This window comes from Danio rerio, chromosome 5, assembly GCF_052040795.2.
Source record: "Danio rerio strain M-AB ecotype USA chromosome 5, GRCz13ab, whole genome shotgun sequence".
Lineage (NCBI taxonomy): Eukaryota > Metazoa > Chordata > Actinopteri > Cypriniformes > Danionidae > Danio > Danio rerio.
Genome location: NC_141025.1, coordinates 6,414,911 through 6,434,390, shown reverse-complemented (window position 1 = coordinate 6,434,390; position 19,480 = coordinate 6,414,911). Strand labels below are relative to the sequence as shown.

Sequence of the window (19,480 nt, the reverse complement as noted above, 5' to 3'; positions counted from 1 at the left end):
CATTATTGTTATTATTATTATTATTATTATTATTATTATTATTATTATTATTATTATTATTATTATTATTATTATTATTATTGATATACAGTATTGATATTATTATATAATATTATAATAATACTATATTATAGGCAATCAAACCGATGATGATGATGATTATTATTATTATTATTATTATTATTATTATTATTATTATTATTATTGATTTAAAGTATTGATATTATTATATAATATTATTATAATAATATATTATAGGCAATCAAACCGATAATGACGGTGATGATGAAGATTATTATTATTATTATTATTATTATTATTATTATTATTATTATTATTAGACGCAATTAGACCTATTGTTGTTGTTGTTGTTGTTGTTGTTGTTGTTTATAATTATTATTATTATTATCATTAATGTTAATATTATTATTTGAGGCAATCAGACTTATTATTATTAATATTATTAGACATATCATTATAATTATTATTAATATATTATTATGAATATTATTATTATTATTATTATTAGTCATATATAGTATCGATATTATTATTATATATTATAATAATATTATTTTATAGGGAATCAGACCTATTATTATTATTATTATTATTATTATTATCATTATCATTAATATTATATTATTATTTGAGGCAATCAGACTTATTATTATCATTATCATTATTATTATTATTATTATTATTATTATTATTATTATTATTATTATTATTATTATTATTAATATCATTATTATTCTTATTTTTATTATTATTCATATATAGTATCGATATTATTATTATATAATATACCAATATTATTTTATAGGGAATCAGACCTATTACTATTATTATTTTAATTTTTATTATCATTAATATTATTACACATATTATTATTATTATTATTAATATTATTATTATTATTATATAGTATTGATATTATTATTATATGATATAATAATATAATTTTAAATGGAATCAGACCTATTATAATAATAATTATTATTATTATTGTTGATATATAGTATTGATATGATTATTATATACTATTATAATATTATTATATTATTATAGGCAATCAAACCGATGATGATGATTATTACCATTCATTAATTTTCTCTTTGGCTCGGGTTCGCCACAGCTGAATAACCGCAAACTTATCCAGCATATTTTTATGCAGTGGATGCCCTGCCAGCCGCAACCCATCTCTGAGAAACATCCACACACATACATTACGGACAATTTAGCCTTATTATTATTATTATTATTATTATTATTATTATTATTATTATTATTATAGAAGCAATCAGACGAATTAATTAATGAATTAATTAACATGTCTGTTTTTTAAGCATGTAATTCCATATTTATATCCGTTCACAGAAATGACTGCTGTCATGTTTTCACACATTGATTTCTGAGAACCGTCTAATCTATTAACATCTCTAAACAAAAACAAAAAAAAACAGATTATACTAAAGTTTGGACTGGGAATAATCAAAGATTGGCATGAAAACCAACATGTATTCAACTTTTGTGTGGATTGCTTTATTTGCACTAACATCAACCTGTTTTGACACTACAGTGAACAAATATAGATATTTTTAAAGCAAAATGTTTCCATAACTGAGCAATCAATCCTGTTTTAGTTTTTTTTTTTTTTTGGTATTTATTGTTCTCTTGTGTTTTTGTGCATCTTTAATCACTTTATACTAGGGCATGTTTGACATGCAAAAATAAATGTTGGAAAATTGTATATTCTATTTTAACAGTCAGTGTAATGCATTTTAATGAGTTAGTCAGTATGCATAAACATTAATAGTTGTTCTTATTAGGGCTGTACAATATTGTGGTGAATATGACGCAGATTTTATGCATGCTTATGATAATTATCATTACATGTCATTGACTCTGTTACGTCATTTTAAATGCAAAGATAACACTGTTTGAGATGTCTTTGGCAACTTGACATAACCAAATACATCATAACCTGTCTGTGTCATAATTTGTCATAAATCTGTCATAAACAGGATTGTCAGTCAGCCATTATAATTGAGTCATGAATATTGTTCTGATCACTTTATTAGTGGAACAAAATAAATGTTTATATGTTATGAATTTGTGATTAAAAGTTTCAAGACTCTGTAAAATATATCCTCTTTTAATATTTAATGACGTTTTAATTACATTTTTAATTTGTTTTGTAAAATTTTCAATATAGTTGAATCCAAGAGAAAACATTAATGATGCTCTTTTGAAATTTGTGATACAATTATAATAGAGTGGAGGAACTATGACGTCACTTTGTAGGCTAATCGGCTGCTAGCTTAAAACTGGTTCCCTCGTGAAAATCCCTATAGGATTTTCCCATAGGGTTTTCGAAGATTGCGAATAATACGCTCTGTGTTCAATCACGGTTCATTACACTTACACGTTTTGTTCAGCCGAATAATTGTCACACGAAAATACAACTTTGAGCACTTTTTGAACTTAAATGCAAACGCAAGACTTGAAAAGCTAACATTAGGCCAGGGGTCTCAAACTCGCGGCCCGCGGGCCATTTGCGGCCCTCAGTGCAATATTTTGTGGCCTGCGCCGACCGCTGTACTCTGACAGAATCAGCGGAGCGGCGAGAGAGAGCGCTCCCCGCTCCGCTGATTCTATCCGTACACAGCACGCTTGTCACTCAATGCGCGTTGTCGCGCGCGTTCTGATCAGCTGTGTTGTCGCGCGCGTACTCAAGAGCGGTGTTATCGCGCGCCTACTGAAGGGCGGAACCGAGGGTGTGTCGCGTCGCGGGGGCACTTTTGATCATTTCGGAAGGGCACTTTCTATGCAAGACTAAAAAGGGCATGTGCTCTGCACAGGTTGGGCCCTATGTGTGCACGTGCCTGCCCTGCATCTTATATATATTGATATTATAGGTAGATACAGACTGGTACAGACTGATGTGACTGGAGTGGGGTGGGGGTGTTTTATTTATACATATATACGCCTTTTTTTAGGTGAGGGAATGGAAGTTTTGAGTGAGTTCCCCAACTTTTTTCCCTAGGACTTCAATAAGTCAAAGTACAGGTCTAGACTTAATGATGATCATCTTCAAGCCATACTAAGGGTCTCAACTGCTTCCGCTCTAAAGCCAAATGTGGTTCAGATTTGTGAGAAGAAGCGCTGTCAAGTCTCTGGCAGCAAGGAGTAGGCAAAAGATGCCATGTTCAGAAGAACTGTTCATAATCTTCACTCAATGTTCTATTAATGTTCAGGACACTTCATGTTCAGAAGAAATAATAAAAACTGTTAATAATGACATTTCAGGACTTTTTTTGTGTGAAATCCCTTATGCGGCCCAGCCTCACCCAGACTTTGCCTCCTGCGGCCCCCAGGTAAATTGAGTTTGAGACCCCTGCATTAGGCTATAAACGGACTACAGCGCCCTCGGGGCGCTCGTCAGTGACGTCAGCCCCACCCTGCTACAGACGACTTATCAAGCTTATTTTTAGAAATAATGTCCATGACAAAGAGTTAATCTCTCTGTTTATTATATTATAATCCACGCTATATATTATAAACTAATAAATACGCAAACACACATAGACCTTTGTGCCTTTTGGATCGTTTTTACGTGGGAAATCTGTTTTGCTTTGCGGTTGTTCTAAAAGTTTTAAAAATGTGTATAAATGTGCCTATATAGTATTATAATGGGTCATATTTAAATAAGTGTATCGCTCGCGTGCACACAGCCCGCTTACCTTAACAGACGACAGAAATGAGGCGTGAGGAGAAACAAGTCAATCAAATGCCTGCAAGTTCCATCATGGACACAGAGCAATATTCAATATTCCTTTTTTGTCACGAAGTACAGTGAAAAGCAGCTCATACAGTCACATCTGCTGAACGTTTTATGGAGGAGTGTAGATATTGCAGTTAAATGTGTTCAGATGAAGAAAAAAAGACGAGAAATCACTTGATCACGTTAAAATGACAGTTAACATGCATGTATTTTTACACATTTATTCACACGTTTGCATTACTGAGAGCAGTAAAGAAACAGGCTGCACTGGTAAGCAGAATCTTCATAATATCGTTTAATTAAAATAAATGATCAACAAATGAAGACAGTCTTTACAAGTGAAGGAATTATCTACACACAATCTGAATTCTCAATTAGAATAATACAACAAACTATAAGATACTATTCATGAAAATACCTAAATCACAGACAAATCCAAACGCCCAACACAAGCAAGCTGCGCTCCAGACCAGATCAGTTCGATGACGTATAATGTCCCTTACGCCGCCTGTAGTCCCATTTAGCAACTTGATAGCAACTGTCTTTTTAAAGAAGTATTACCGATTTAAAAATTCAAGAGTGTGCTGTAACTGATGTGTTTTATGTCACAGAACAAAACGTGAAAGTATCTTAAGTTGGTGTTAGCCACAAACCTTATTTAAGCGATTTTACTGAAACCCCATTTAAAAAACCCATTGACTTTGGGACAAGGAAACCGGAAGTGCTAAAATGCTAACTCGCTTCCGGGTTTTTGCATACAAATTGACGTCATAGTTCCTCCACTCTATATCCTCATGGCAATCAAGCTCATGACAGATTTATCACAAGTTACAGGTAGGTGGTCTTGGTAATGATAAGTTGTCATGACAAGGACATCTCAAACAATGGCAGTATAACATTTAATAATGCCATAACTGTACGAATGACTCTTGATGACTTACAGTGGTTGGACAATGAAACTAAAACACTTGCCAATTTAATGTTGGAGGATTCATGGCTAAATTTGAGCAGCCTGGTGGCCAATCTTCCAACTATGTGAAAGTTTAGTTAGCAGAGTAACACCACAGTTTTCCTTAAAATACAAGCAGATACATGGCCGGGCTGCTATAGCCAAACCTTTGCTCACCCGTGCCAAAGCCAAACATTGGTTTCAATGGTGCCAGCAGCGAAAATCTTGGGCTGTGGACAATGTGAAACAAGTATTGTTCTCTGATATTGTTCTCTTCACTGTCTGTCCCACATTGGGAGAGTTACAGTGGAGAAGCCCCAAAGAAGCTTTGGGCTGCACTATCATGGCATTCGCTAGGCTCAATACTTGTGCTAGATGGGTGCATCACTGCCAAGGACTACCACACTATTCTGGAGGACCATATGGTACCAACGCTTTAAACATTGTAGCCTGAAGGTGGAGCCGTGTATCGGGATGATAATTCACCAATTTAATGTCTTTTTAAAATTATAGACAGAATAGGGAACGGAGTCGTGTGTCTTCACTGCCACAGCACCCGAGTCTCCAGCTGGGAGCTGAGTGATCGGCTCTTCAGCAGGCAAATTCTAGTGAGCTGACTCCAGCAGCTGACTGATATAGCCTTGATGGCTCATCAGGATCAGCTGTGGAGCCAAGCTCCCCCAATTCAATTGGCATTTCATTGGCCCGTTTTCAGTGGCGTAGCAGACGGGCCCACAGGGCACGCACCGCGGGGGGGGGCCCGCGTGATTAGGGGGCCCCACGTCGTCGCGATTTTCAATAATTGAAAATCTTGGAACTGCAAAAAATCAAACTCTTGGGAACAACTGTGGTCGGAACCAAAGTTCACAGGTCGGTGTTCGCTGAACTCCTCTCAAGCGGTGGACTACTTCATTCTGATTGCTTGCCGCCGAACCGCGTCATAGCCAATGAAGACGCGCTGCTGTTTCTCTCCGCCGGTTCTCGTTAAAAAATGAATGACTTCTGGCTACTTTGATGCTCTCGCCGCTTTCGGTTTGCGATCGCTCCTCAGTTTGTGAAGGATTCCCTGCGTTGTCGCTCCACCCGCCTCCTTTCCCCACTCCTCAATTTGTGACATAGATATATACACTAGATATCGCATAGGGACCCTGAGCATGCGTCAATAGCGCCGCCACATTGGTACAGTGCTCCCAGGACAAATGTCATTCAACCGCACTAGTCAAGACGGTGTTATTACGTGAAGATGCGGGACTTGGACTTGCGCTGTCTACGGGTGTAGTAACGAGCAAACAAAGAAAACAAAGCACAAAGGCAGAACATTTCATAGGTAATATTACGTTTTTTACGTTTTTGTATGTTCTGAAATTTGTGCTAATCAGGTAACGTAATTGATGATAACAGTCACTTACTGCATTCACCATAGGGAAAAGTAGCTCCAATTCGCACTAAACACTCGGCTTATGCTAGTTTTGTTGAAAAAAATCAGCAAACAATGCAAAAGAAATATGACAACAAGATGCTGCGCTGCCAGAAACTTGTATTTTTGTCGGCTAGTGAACGAGTAGTTCATAACGGAGATTCATTCACAAACGAGTTTGATTAGATCAAATTTAACAGGGAGGGTGAATAGTACATTTCTGTACACACAAACACACGTTTTTTGTCAGGAATGCCCGTTCAATCAGTGATCCATCAATGTAGAAAAGTAATGTAAAATTTTTCATAATTAAAAAACAAATTACATACTAACATCCACGAAAACTCCCGATCATAGATATATGTGTATATGTGTTTATACCTGGCTCAGCCCAAAAACCACCCCCCTTCCCTCCTTCAACATGGGGCTCCATCAGTGATCCCTGCCTCCGCATTTTGCGCTATACCACTGCCCGTTTTCTTAATCTCCAGAGTGATTGGTCGTCTAACACACTCACAAAATTTGTTTATTACAGACACACTTTCGAGTTCCCTTATGAAGGGGAACTGATATTCTTCCTCTAAAGGACTAATAGTCCCTCCCCAAAGGACTGGTAGTGCCACCCTAAATGCATTCCATGTTACCAGTAGTAAAGAAGCTTTAAAAAGTTTTAATTAACGTAAATGAATGTTTAAATAACTAAAGAAGTGCACAGGTACATGTTTATAACCAGCACTACTGTATACACGTATAAATAAGAAAACTACATTTCATGCTGACTTTAACTTCCTGTAAATCAGTTTTGGAGTGACATGCATGCGTGTAACTGATTTCTGTGTGAACTACCCCTTTAAATTCAAGACTGCTTTGTTAGTCAGGCACACAGTTAGCATGGGCAGATGTGTAAAACCACAGGAAGCAGAGAAACATGCATTAAATGAATGGTCACGGCTGGCTTTCTGACTTGTCTGGACTAGTTGTTTCAAACGTAACCTCAGACTCATTGTCGCTCTCCTGGCGGACGGGAGAGAAGGCCTTTGATAACTTTATAGTGGAGGTCAGAGAGTCTGCTTTGCCCTCGCACCTGAAGGTGGTGACGTGTATTGGGATGATAATGCACCAATATACACAGCAAGACTGGTGACAATGTACATTATGCTGCGTTCACACCAGACGCGGAACGCACATCAAGCGCGAGTGATTTACATGTTAAGTCAATGCAAACGCGCGAATAGACATCCTGCAGTGCGATACGCATAAAAAGTGCGGCGCGAATTGCGCGAATGGCGCAATACATGCGAATGGCACACCGCAAATTGAGGGTTTTGCACGTTTGACGTGCTTACCGCGCTTTTCGCGCGAATCACTCGAGTTCGAAAATCTGAACTTCAGCGGACATTCGCACCGCGTTAACCAATCAGGAGCTTGCTCTTGTGGGGGCGTGATTGTGACGTATCGCCTGTTCATCAAACTGGGCTTGGCTCAGTTAGAAGCACCACTGAAAGCCTCCGTCATCCAGGTTCAGTTTCTGGAGGAGTTTATCAGCTCACAGAGCTAGATGCACCTCTAAAAGGATGTAGTGGACTAAGACATGACCCTAAACGTAGCGATGCTGTTTTTCAGTCTTTATAAAACACATAAGCACTTTTATTTTTTTCATAAAATCCATGTTAGCCATTTAGCTTTGAAGCTAGAGTCACCGGGCAAACAAGCCCTGCTCATCACGCAAATCCGCGTCTGTTTTAAAGTGAATTTGACGTGCGAATGAAGGGGGGTTCGACGCGCGAATGAAGCGAGTAACCTCAAATGTTCACACGGTTATTTACACGCAAATAGTGCAATTTATCCGCGCATTCCGCGTCTGGTGTGAACACAGCATTAAGTGAAGTTTTTCAAACTAATTTGGAGAGGAGCACGTGATATAATTGACTGCAGCTGGCCGCCTATCTACACTCATTAGTTAGCCAATCAGATCTATCCTAACTCACTATAAGTAGCCTAGCTAGATATTACTCCCTTATCTTCGTTTTCCGAAGAAACCCCCCATCCACCCCCTTTCTCCTCCTTTCCTCCTTTACAAAAGGGGAGCTCTCGAGAACCACCTGATCTCGTACTCCCCTCACATGCTCTATGGACCTGGCGAGAGCCCTGGGCTTAACTATCTCCGAGCTCAGGGTTCTTTCCCGGGACAGCATGCCAGACCTGCTTAGTTATCAAGCAATATCTAAGTGTGAACTCTTGAAAGTTAAACATCTCCCATGGCCTGCACAGTCACCAGAACTAAATATTATTGAGCCATATTGGGGTGTTTTGGAGAAAAGAGTCAGAAAACATTTTACGTATTAGGAAACACATCACGTTGAAACCTGGCCACTATTCTGCAAGAGGAATCCGCTTGGCCACTGTGCAGGACTTGTATCTGTAATTCCCAAGACCAATTGATGCTGTATTGGCTGCAAAAGGGGCTCTACACCATAAAAGTGAACTATTGTGGTCTAAAACCGGGCTTTTCAGTTTTATTGTCCAACCCAGCCCCTGTCTAGCCCCCTGTAGTTGTCATTAGCATGCATAAAATCATGCCAATGTTATGATTAAAAAGGTGTCTTATAAACACCCCATTTAAGTGTTTGTGTCACAAATTCAATGACATAAAGTCACATACGGTAAGATATTTTCTTAGACAACACATATTGCACACCCCTAGTAATCACAATAAGTAAATAACTTTGACACATAATCTACCAGACATCACTCAACAAAGCAAATACCTACGTGAGTGCGACTGCTGTGGCAATAACAGTTTCTCCCTTTAGATAGAGCTCCAGCGGTGGGCAATCTGTATGTGTCTAATGTAACATCACAGAGCTTCTTCGTTTCATGGAATGACACGAAAGGAGAAATTGAGCGGTTTGTCCTGGAGATTATAGACTCCAGCTGGCAGCAGGAGCCGATTGAGTATAATCTGTCTCAGAGCGTTCAGTCGTATGAGATCACTGGGCTACGGCCGACTACTGACTATATAGCTTACCTCACTGGAGTGATGAAGGGAAGAAGAACAGACTCGGTCAGTGCTGTCGCCTCCACAGGTAACTGAGATTCTGCTTTCCTTGCTTTTTTTCCCCCCAATTTGTCATTGATCTTAAAGGAAAGGTTCACGCAAAAATGAAAACTACCCCCTAATTTACTCACCCTCAAGATATCCTCTGTGTATACGACTTTTTTTTTTGGTCAGACAAACAGTCAGAATGATTGTAAAAAATTTTCTGGCTCTTCTATGCTGTATAATGGTGTTAGATGGTGTTGGACTTTTATTTTGAAGATTCCAAAAGCGCATAAATCTGTCATCAAAAAGGCTAATAGTCCTACCCCAAAAGACTGATAGCTTCATCCTAAAAAACTAATAGTCCCACCCTATAGAACTGATAGTCCCATCCTAATGGACTGATATTCCCCCTCTAAAGGATTGATAGCCCCACCCTAAATAACTAGTAGCCCCACCCTAGAGGACTGATAGCCCCACCTTAAAGAACTGATATTCCAACCCTAAGGGCTGATAGTCCCACCCTAAAGAACTGATAGTCCCACTCTAAAGTACAGATAGTCCCACCCTAAAAGACTAATATCCCCCCTATAAAGGATTAATAGTCCCACCCTAAAGGACTGATAGCCCCACCTTAAAAAACTAATAGTCCCACCCTAAAGGACTGATAGTCCCACCCTAAGGGCTAATAGTCCCACCCTAAAGAATTGATAGTCCCACCCTAAAGAACGGAAAGTCCCACCCTAAAGAATTGATAGGCCCACCCTAAAGAACGGAAAGTCCCATCCTAAACGACTCATAGCCCCACTCTAAATAACTAATAGTCCCACCTTAAAGGACTGATAGCCCCACCCTAAATAACTAATAGTCCCACCCTAAAGAACTGATAGTCCCACCCTAAAAGACTAATATCCGCCCTATAAAGAATTAATAGTCCCACCCTAAAGGACTGATTGTCCCACCCTAAGGGCTAATAGTCCCACCCTAAAGAACGGAAAGTCCCATCCTAAACGACTGATAGCCCCACCCTAAATAACTAATAGTCCCACCCTAAAGAACTGATAGTCCCACCCTAAAAGACTAATATCCGCCCTATAAAGAATTAATAGTCCACCCCCTAAAGGACTGATTGTCCCACCCTAAGGGCTAATAGTCCCACCCTAAAGAACGGAAAGTCCCATCCTAAACGACTGATAGCCCCACCCTAAATGACTAATAGTCCCACTCTAAAGGACTGATAGCCCCACCCTAAATTACTAATAGTCCCACCCTAAACGACTGATAGCCCCACCCTAAATGACTAATAGTCCCACCCTAAAGGACTGATAGCCCCACCCTAAATTACTAATAGTCCCACCCTAAAGGACTGATAGCCCCACCCTAAAGGACTGATAGCCCCACCCTAAATGACTAATAGTCCCACCCTAAAGGACTGATAGCCCCACCCTAAATGACTAATAGTCCCACCCTAAAGGACTGATAGCCCCACCCTAAATGACTAATAGTCCCATCCTAAAGGACTGATAGCTCCACCCTGAATGACTAATAGTCCCACCCTAAAGGACTGATAGCCCCACCCTAAATGACTAATAGTCCCACCCTAAACGACTGATAGCCCCACCCTAAATAACTAATAGTCCCACCATAAAGGACTGAAAGCCCCACCCTAAATGACTGATAGCCCCACCCTAAAGGACTGATAGTCCCACCCTAAAGAGCTAGTAGTCCCACGCTAAAGGATTGATAGTCCCATCCTAAAGAACTGATAGCCACAACCTAAAAGACTGATATTCCCCCTCTAAAGAATTGATAGTCCCACCCAAAATAAATTGATAGTCCCACCCTAATGGACTGATTTTCCCACCGTAAAGCACTGATAGCCCCACTCTAAAGAACTGATGCTCCCACCCTAAAGAACGTCCTGGTTACTTCCGTAAGCCACGTTCCCCAAATAGAGAATGGCTCCACTGCCACAGCCACTGAGTCTCCAGCTGGGAGTTGAGTGATCGGCTCTTCAGCAGGCAAATTCTAGTGAGCTGACTCCAGCAGCTGACTGATATAGCGTTGATGGCTCATCAGGATCAGCTGTGAAGCCAAGCTCCCCCAATTCAATTGGCATTTCATTGGCCCGTTTTCTTAATCTTCAGAGTGATTGGTCGTCTAAAGCTGCGATCACACTGGCCTTTTCCCTATAGACTTCCATTCATTTGCACGCGAATGCGTCAGACCGGAAATGCAGGGTCATGCATCAAGCTTCGCAGGTTGCTGCAGTGCTAAGTTCAAGCTTGGTGAACTCTGACCGGCGAAATCGCATCACTTGACTGCGTGAGATCAATCGAGGATCAAAGCGTGACCTCTCTGGACAGAAATTTTAGACATGGAGCAATCGCTTGCTTTTAAAAATGTCTGATAAGCTTGATTAATCCTGCCCCTTTTCACAGTTGTTTGGTTTGTCCCTTACTTCCACCTATAAATCAGTTTTGGAGTGACATGCATGCGTGTAACTGATTTCTGTGTGAACTACCCCTTTAAATTCAAGACTGCTATGTTAGTCCGGCACACAGTTAGCATGGGCAGATGTGTAAACACACAGGAAGCAGAGAAACATGCATTAAATGAATGGTCACGGCTGGCTTTCTCCCCCTGTAGCGGCCGAGCCTGACTTGTCTGGACTAGTTGTTTCAAACGTAACCTCAGACTCAGTGTCGCTCTCCTGGCGGACGGGAGAGAAGGCCTTTGATAACTTTATAGTGGAGGTCAGAGAGTCTGCTTTGCCCTCGCAGGCGTCGGGGCGAACGTTTGGGGCAGGTGTTCGCTCTGCGGTGCTGAACGGCCTGAGAGGAAACACCACATATCAGATCAAGCTGTACGCCACTGTCGCTGGTGCCAACACTGATGCCCTCACCACTGTAGTGACCACAGGTACAGCAGCGCATCATTCTGACTTGCTATTGTTTATAATCGCTTAAGAATCTGCATGATGGAGGGGTTTTATGGGGAAATTCGAAAAGGATTCAAGTCAGAATTCATAGAAAAGCATTTAGAAAAATATAAAGATACAAGATACAAACTTTAATGATGTGCAACTAGTAAAAGTCTGAAATGCAAGATCTGATTACTGTTAGAAGTGTAGTTGTAATCGCAACTCAAAATATTTGATTAATATTAATATTCCTCAGCAAAAATGAACTTCCATGCTAATAAACTTCAGACCTGCACTCTGATTTCTGTCAATTGACTGCAGCTTTGAGGCAAATAACCCACAATAATGCTTTCTCTCTCCCAGAGCCTAAGCCTGAACTGGGCCGTGTTGTTGTGTCTGAGCGACTGGCCAATAGCTTGACTCTGTCCTGGAGCACATTATCAGGCCACTTTGATGGCTTCGCTGCTCGAGTCTCAGACCGAGAGCAGCTTTATGATGTTGTAGAGCTCAGGCTGTCTGGCACAGAGAGGAACACGAGCGTCCAGGGTCTCGTGGACTCCACGGTCTATGATATAATGTTTTATGGTGTGTCTCATGGCCGGCAAACTCCATCAGTTTACTTCAATACCAGTACAGGTACTGTGCAAGTTTTTCATGCTTCTGTCAGGACAGAATTAACACTTTCACAAAGGGTTAGTTATTATATTCTTTCTCCTTTAGTCATTCTTTCATTTTTAACACACTTACATGCACAAAAATATACAGTTGAAGTCAGAATTATTAACCCCCATTTTTTTTTTTCTTCGATTTCTGTTTAACGGATAGCAGATTTTTTTCAACATATTTCTAAACATAATAGTTTTAATAACTCATCTCTAATAACTGATTTATTTTTTCTTTGCCATTTAAGACACTTCTATACAGCTTAAAGAGACATTTAAAGGCTAAACTGAGTTAATTAGGTTAACTAGGCAGGTTAGGGTAATTAGGCAAGTTATTGTATAATGCCGAGTTCAGACTGCATGATTTTCAAAGCAGTCGTGTCACAGATGTTTTCACACTGCACGACTAACTAGGCTAGCGTTTGGTCACTGCTTTGTTTACACTACAAGATAGATCGGTGACAGGGACTTTCACATTGCATGAATTTACTATAGAAAGAATCGCCGACAACTTCGTCCAAACTACGTCTCACAGCAGGTCAGGAAGTTTTCACAGTATGTCTGATAATATTTTTTCTTCTGGAGAAAGTCTTATTTGTTTTATTTCGGCTAGAATAAAAGCAGTTTTCAAATTTTTAAAAACCAATTTTGGGACAAAATTATTAGCCCTTTTAAGCTATTTTTTTTTTCGTTTGTCTACACAGCAAACCATTGTTTTTACAACAGGGTTTTTCAAAGTCTAAGACAGTGGGCCTCCCTTTTGACACAACTTATCCATTGGCGCCCCCCTCCTCCCAAACACGCACGCACACACGCGCGCACGCACACACACACACAAAAAAATTCTGGAGGTTTTTCTGCTACCTCATCATGCTTGGTTTCAAGGTGTCGCCCAAGTTTAGCGGGTCTCATGCTGTCATTAGCCAAAATATCTTGACAAACCACACATAAAGGTGGTGGTTTATCAGCTGGTCCTGTCCACGTAAATCCTAAACTCAAATACTGATCATCATATCGTCGTCTTTTGGGTTTAAGCCCTGAACTTGAAGGCTTTGAATCGGGGGGTCTCAGAAACCGATCCATTGTATTAGCAGGCATATACCTGAATTGGTGGGCTTGCCAAACAGAAGCGAATTCACAGCTATGGCCTTCTGGGTAAAAAAGGTTTTCTTATTTTTGACGTATTATTTTTTTTTTTAGCTTTGTTTAATTAAAATGTTTAAAAATAATAAAAAATACATATAGTAATTAAACTTAATAATTATATTTTTATTATATAATGTTTTTTTCCCTCACCTCCCCTCACATGCTCTGGCGCCCCCCAGGGGAGGCACGCCTCACACTTTGAAAACCCCTGTTTTACAAAAACGTGCCTAATTACCCTAACCTGCCTAGTTCACCTTATTAACCTAGTTAAGCCTTTAAATGTCACTTTAAACGATACAGAAGTTTCTTGAAAAATATTAAGTAAAATATTATTTACTGTCATCATGACAAAGATAAAATAAATCAGTTATTAGAAATAGGTTTCTAAAACTATTATGCTTAGAAATGTGCTGAAACAATATTCTCTCCATTAAACAGAAATTTGGGGAAAAAATAAACAGGGGCGCTAATACGTCAGAGGGGCTAATAATTCTGACTTCAACTATATAACAATTGGCTTGTCTTCAGTCCTCAGGTGCATTTTCAATTTGCAACCGAATCTGCCTTGCTTAAAACGTCTGACCACTCATCAGAAAAATAAACTAAACTTGCAGTGTGGAAATGTCTTTTTAGATTAGTCTGACCCCATTTTCTTAGATCAATCCATTCCGCTGTATCCTTATGCATGCAATTGTATTGCACTTAGTCATCTTAATATAACTAAAACGAGAACAGAAAGCTCATACAAACGAACAAGTAACATCTGTCAAATAACAAGCTATTATTTTAACCTTGCAATCACTGCAGAATCAATTATACATCCTCACCCTGTATTGTCCCCTCCTATAACGCTGCAACTTCGGGCCCTGAATGAATCCTGTGACTCGTAACCCAGCGTCGTTACCTAAAGTGGAAAACCTGACCGTTTGGGACGTTACCCCGTATGGCTTTCGGGTGTCCTGGGACGCAGATTCGGGCTTCAGTCATTTTCAGGTAAAGGTGTCAGACTCTGGGCAGCTGCTGGAGCCACAAGAGCTGGTAGTGCCGGGGAACGAGGCCTCGCTGGAGGTTTTGGGCCTGATTACTGGCATTGGCTATGAGGTCAGTGTGACCGGGGTGTCTGGGACTGGGTTACGCTCTCGTCCCATCACCACAGTGGCTGTTACAGGTACTGCTCTCTGCTTTATTTGACTGCACGACACTCCTGCACCTCAGAGCTTTCACTGCTTGCATTTTTTTTACTTTGTTGATTATTAAAATGTTCTATAGCTTGATAGATTTTGCTGCACTTTGTTTGAGGTTTGTATGCACAAGACATGGTCAAGATTGATTTATTGAGCGGCAGAACATCCGGTTTACATTTTATTATATATTTGTTTAAGTAAAAGGGGCGAAACGGTGGATCAGTGGTTCACCTCCCAGCAAGAAGGTCGCTGGTTGGAGCTCGGCCAGTTGGCATTTCTATATGAAGTTTGCATGTTCTTCCCATTTTGGTGTGGGTTTCCTCCGGGTGCGCCAGTTTTCCTCACAATTCCAAAACATGCACAGGTTAATTGAATAAGCTAAATTGACTGTAGTGTATGTAAGTGAATGAGTGTGTATGGGTGTTTCCCAGTATTGGGTTGCAGCTGGAAGGGCATCAGTTGCGTAAAACATTTGCTGGATGCTTTAAATATGTCTTCTTTGCATTGTACAAATTGACTGATCTAGAAAGACACACATTCTAGGGGGGAAAGGTACACAGACCTGTAACAAATTAAAAAAACATGTCCTGTGTTTACGCTCAATATTATCAATAGTGCAACAGATTATGATCAGCATGCTGTAAAATTTATTTGGGATACTCCTACACAACTACTTTACATCCTCCACAGTCTCCATCAGTCTACTTTACTGCTTCTTGTAAGAACAATACATGCTTTACTGGTCTCATTTCCTCAAAAATATGAGCATATGCATGTCTGATGCCATATTTAAACTGTGTTTTCCATAAGTGCCCCTATTGTTATGCTACAGTATATTAAATTTCCCTAAAGTTCAAATTCTTATAGGTTTACATTAATACAATGTCTTTTGTACAGTGTTTGAAATAATTGGTTAAACAATCCATTCTCCATAATCAGTGCCTTTCTCAGCGCCCACTTTGCTCTAGTCAGATGACCCTTCTTTACTCTGATTGGTCAGACAGCCCTACTCTGTATTTTTAGAATTATGCTCGACAAAAGAGACAGACAGAGATGTGTTTAGGGTTGTATTTTGTGGGTTTAATGTATATGAAAACAGAAAGGAGTTAACATCAAGCTGAGTTTATTTACATTCTTTCACTCAAGAGCTCAGTGATATGACACGATGCATAAATGTGCTCTGAACACTCAACATACTCAGCGGTTTACATGTGTTTGTTGCCTCAATACAAACCTACTCGGCAAATTTCACAATATACACATTAAACTGACAAAAGTTACATTCAGACAGGCCTAATGCCTCTTCAAGGTGGCACTACATAAATTTGCAATCTGTATATCCTGCATTTTGTATTCTTCTTGCATCTCCCATTTTTAAAATAAGAGTCCCACACATAATGTTTTAAACCAGTTTAGATAAACTTAAAAAATATGACACTAGTTTATCGTTGTTGCTTTTTTTATGTTTTATTCCAGATATCACTAGTTTTAGAAGGCCAAAACAGATTGTTAATAGATGTTCAAAAGATAAGACTTGTTCAAGGCAGTTCCAGCCTGATCTCATGAGGAAACGTAATAATTTTAGGTTTTGTCAGTTTAGTGGCTAATTTCTTCAAATTTATAGAGTTCAGTCGTACGAAAATGTATTATATATAAAAGGAGGCATGACACCGAACCCCACCCCTAAAGTCATCCCTCTGCGATGAGCAAATCGTACTAAAATGTACGAATTCATACAAATTAGCCAGAAAATCAAATTGTTACGAATTGCCGTGAGATAGCATTGTCAGTTTAGCATTGCTGAGACAAAAGATGCACTTAGACAGACCTTATGCCTCTTCGGGGTGGCGCTGAATTAATTTATAATCTGTATATCCTGCTTATTGTATTTTTGCATCTATCATTTTTAAAATAAGAGCCCCACATACATATTGTTTTTACAAGCTTAGATATACTTAAAAAATAAGGCACATCATTATCATTGATGACAACAACATATGTTGTTTGCAATTTTTTAGACAGTTTATTCAAAAAATAGGACTTCTTCAAGGCAGTTCCTGCATGCTCTCATTAGGAAACGTAACTAGTTTACATTTTGTCAGTTAAGTCGCTAATTTCTACAAATTTGTACAAATTCAGTTGTATGAAATTGTAATATTTTTAAAAGAAGCACCAAACCCCACCCCTAAACCCAACCGTCATTAGAGAGTGAGCTAATCGTACAAAAAGTAACAAATTTATATAAATTAGCCACAAAGTCAAAATGTTAAGAATTGCTGTGGGATAGTGTTGGCAGTTCAGAATCGCTGAGACAAAAGATACTTTCAGACTAAATGTATGCCTCTTCGGGGTTGCAGTAATTACATTTACAATCTGTATATCCTGCATTTTGTATTCTTCTTGCTTTTTCCATGTACAAAATAAGAATCCCATGTATATAAAATATTTTATTCAAGCTTAGATAAACTTAAAGGCACAAAATTATCATTGTTGTTTTATCCCAGCTATAATTACAGTTTTAAAAGATCAAAGCAGACGTTTGCATATCATTTTTTAGACAGTTTGTTAAAGTCTACTGCAGTCAGGCCGACCAATCACACAGCCTTTAAGGCTGATTTATACTTCTGCGTCAAATGCCGGCGTATGCTACGGCGCTGACGCATAGCCCTTCGCCGTGGCTGTTGGCGTCAATGACGTGCACCTCTCAAAAAATGTAATTACACGTCGCAACGACGCGTAGCGTAAGCTCTGTGATTGGTCGGCTTGGCAGCGCTGATGAGTCTGGTCGGGACCGAGAGCCGTACGAATGGCGCGAGCGATTGTTTTCAAGTGTGGAGTCCCGTGAAGGAGCTCCGGATGGAAAGTTTTGTTTTGTGTTTACCTCATAGTTAAAGTTGTTGCACGTCCGCCGGTTCCTGCCTCAAAATGAGCGAGTTTGAGCCACTTGTACATCCCGGAAGTGTTCAGGAAAACCAAAAAAGCAGCGAAGAAACTCGACACAGAGGAATATTTACACCTCACTGCCAACTAGCGTTTCGGAAGTGTTAATGCAGACCGACAGAGACAGCGCGCAGAAGTATAAATGCACAGCCACGCACGTTGCATGCGCCGTGGGTTACGCCGGTCACTTGACGAAGAAGTATAAATCAGCCTTTAGAGTCAGTATGGACCTTCTTGAGTCAAAAAGATATGTTTTGTCATATAAACAATTGCATATGATAATTTAGCTTCTTACACCTAACATTTAATACAAGCTTAGATAAACTAAATTATCATTGTTGTATTTTCAATTGTTGTCAATTTTTAAGACTTGTTTAAGGCAGTCCAACATTGCTTCTTTCTTTTTTGTAGACAGTGCACTTTAATACAGTATTTGCAGAGCTCCTACGTTCACAAACAGCTATATCAAACTATATGAAAGGCACTACTAAACACAGCATTGTGGGGCACTTTTAACAGCTGGCAAAAAAATCGATGTTGCAGCCCAGAAGGAAACACAGTCTAGCATGAAATCACTTTACAGAATGAAAGACAGTCATTAAAAAGGATGCGTTTACCAACAACTAAAAGACGTGTTTCTAGTTCTTGATGCATGTGGATGGATGGAGACCAGCAGATGTATTGAAGTACAGCAGGTTTCACTCTCTCAAATTGTAAAACAAAAAAAAAGACCCATTTCCTCCTCTCAATCAGAGGCAGAACCAGAGATCGAGCATCTATTCGTGTCAGACGTCATGCCTGAGAGTTTCCGTCTGTCCTGGACCGCAGAAGACGATGTCTTTGACCGATTTGTGCTCAAAGTTAGAGATTCCAGAAAGCTGTCTCACCCCAGAGAGTTCAGCGTGTCGGGCGATGAGAGAACCAAAGTTTTAACACAGCTTTTGGGGGGAACAGAGTATGAAATTGAGCTTTACGGCGTGACGTTGGAACGGAGATCACAACCTGTTACTGCAGTGGTGAAGACAGGTATTGTGTTCAGAAATAACATGGCAAACCAAACACTTGAGTTTGCATCGTTTCTGGATTTGAGGGGCTTTTTTTGGCTGTGATGTGATGGAAGTTTGATCTGTAACTACTAAATAACACTCTTCATCCTAAACAGGTTCTGACATGTGAATTAATCGTGATTTGAAATGTATCAGTGATATGTTTCAATCCAGGGTTAAAGTCAACAACAAATACTGGAAATCACTTTAGTCCTGTTTTTGATTCTGCTGCTATGCTGATGCGCAGGCATTTTTAGCTCCGCCCTCTTTTGAAAAGCGCACAATCTCATTTGAATTTAAAGCGACAGTCATCAAAACTGCACAATTTGGCTCAAAGGGTCAGTTTCAAAGAGTTCTAAAAAATATTTGTGGGGTATTTTAAGATG

The 19,480-nt window shown here is 39.5% G+C and overlaps 1 protein-coding gene and 1 long non-coding RNA gene across 19 annotated transcripts in view; one reads left to right on the top strand and one right to left on the bottom strand.

The window, feature by feature from the left end:
• The window catches only part of tnca (tenascin Ca), a 315,748-nt gene that overhangs the window by 267,615 nt on the left and 28,653 nt on the right, over positions 1-19,480 (top strand). For 3 of the 18 annotated variants that reach the window (XM_087253025.1, XM_087253026.1, XM_087253024.1), the window contains 5 exons: positions 8,967-9,239; positions 11,843-12,115; positions 12,480-12,752; positions 14,820-15,092; positions 18,802-19,074. The exons of 11 other annotated variants lie outside the window; for them this stretch is intronic. In XM_087253025.1, coding sequence (XP_087109151.1) covers positions 8,967-9,239; positions 11,843-12,115; positions 12,480-12,752; positions 14,820-15,092; positions 18,802-19,074 — 1,365 coding nt within the window. Of the gene's footprint in view, positions 1-8,966; positions 9,240-11,842; positions 12,116-12,479; positions 12,753-14,819; positions 15,093-18,801; positions 19,075-19,480 lie in introns of those variants that run through there. 4 more of the 18 variants (XM_087253029.1, XM_087253027.1, XR_015490705.1 and 1 more) reach the window with 3 other exon arrangements.
• Positions 1,641-13,614, bottom strand: LOC147843819 (uncharacterized). Its single transcript, XR_015490964.1, has 3 exons — positions 10,539-13,614; positions 6,663-10,229; positions 1,641-6,260 (listed from the first exon to the last, which is right to left on the bottom strand). It is a non-coding gene; the product is annotated as an uncharacterized LOC147843819 (long non-coding RNA).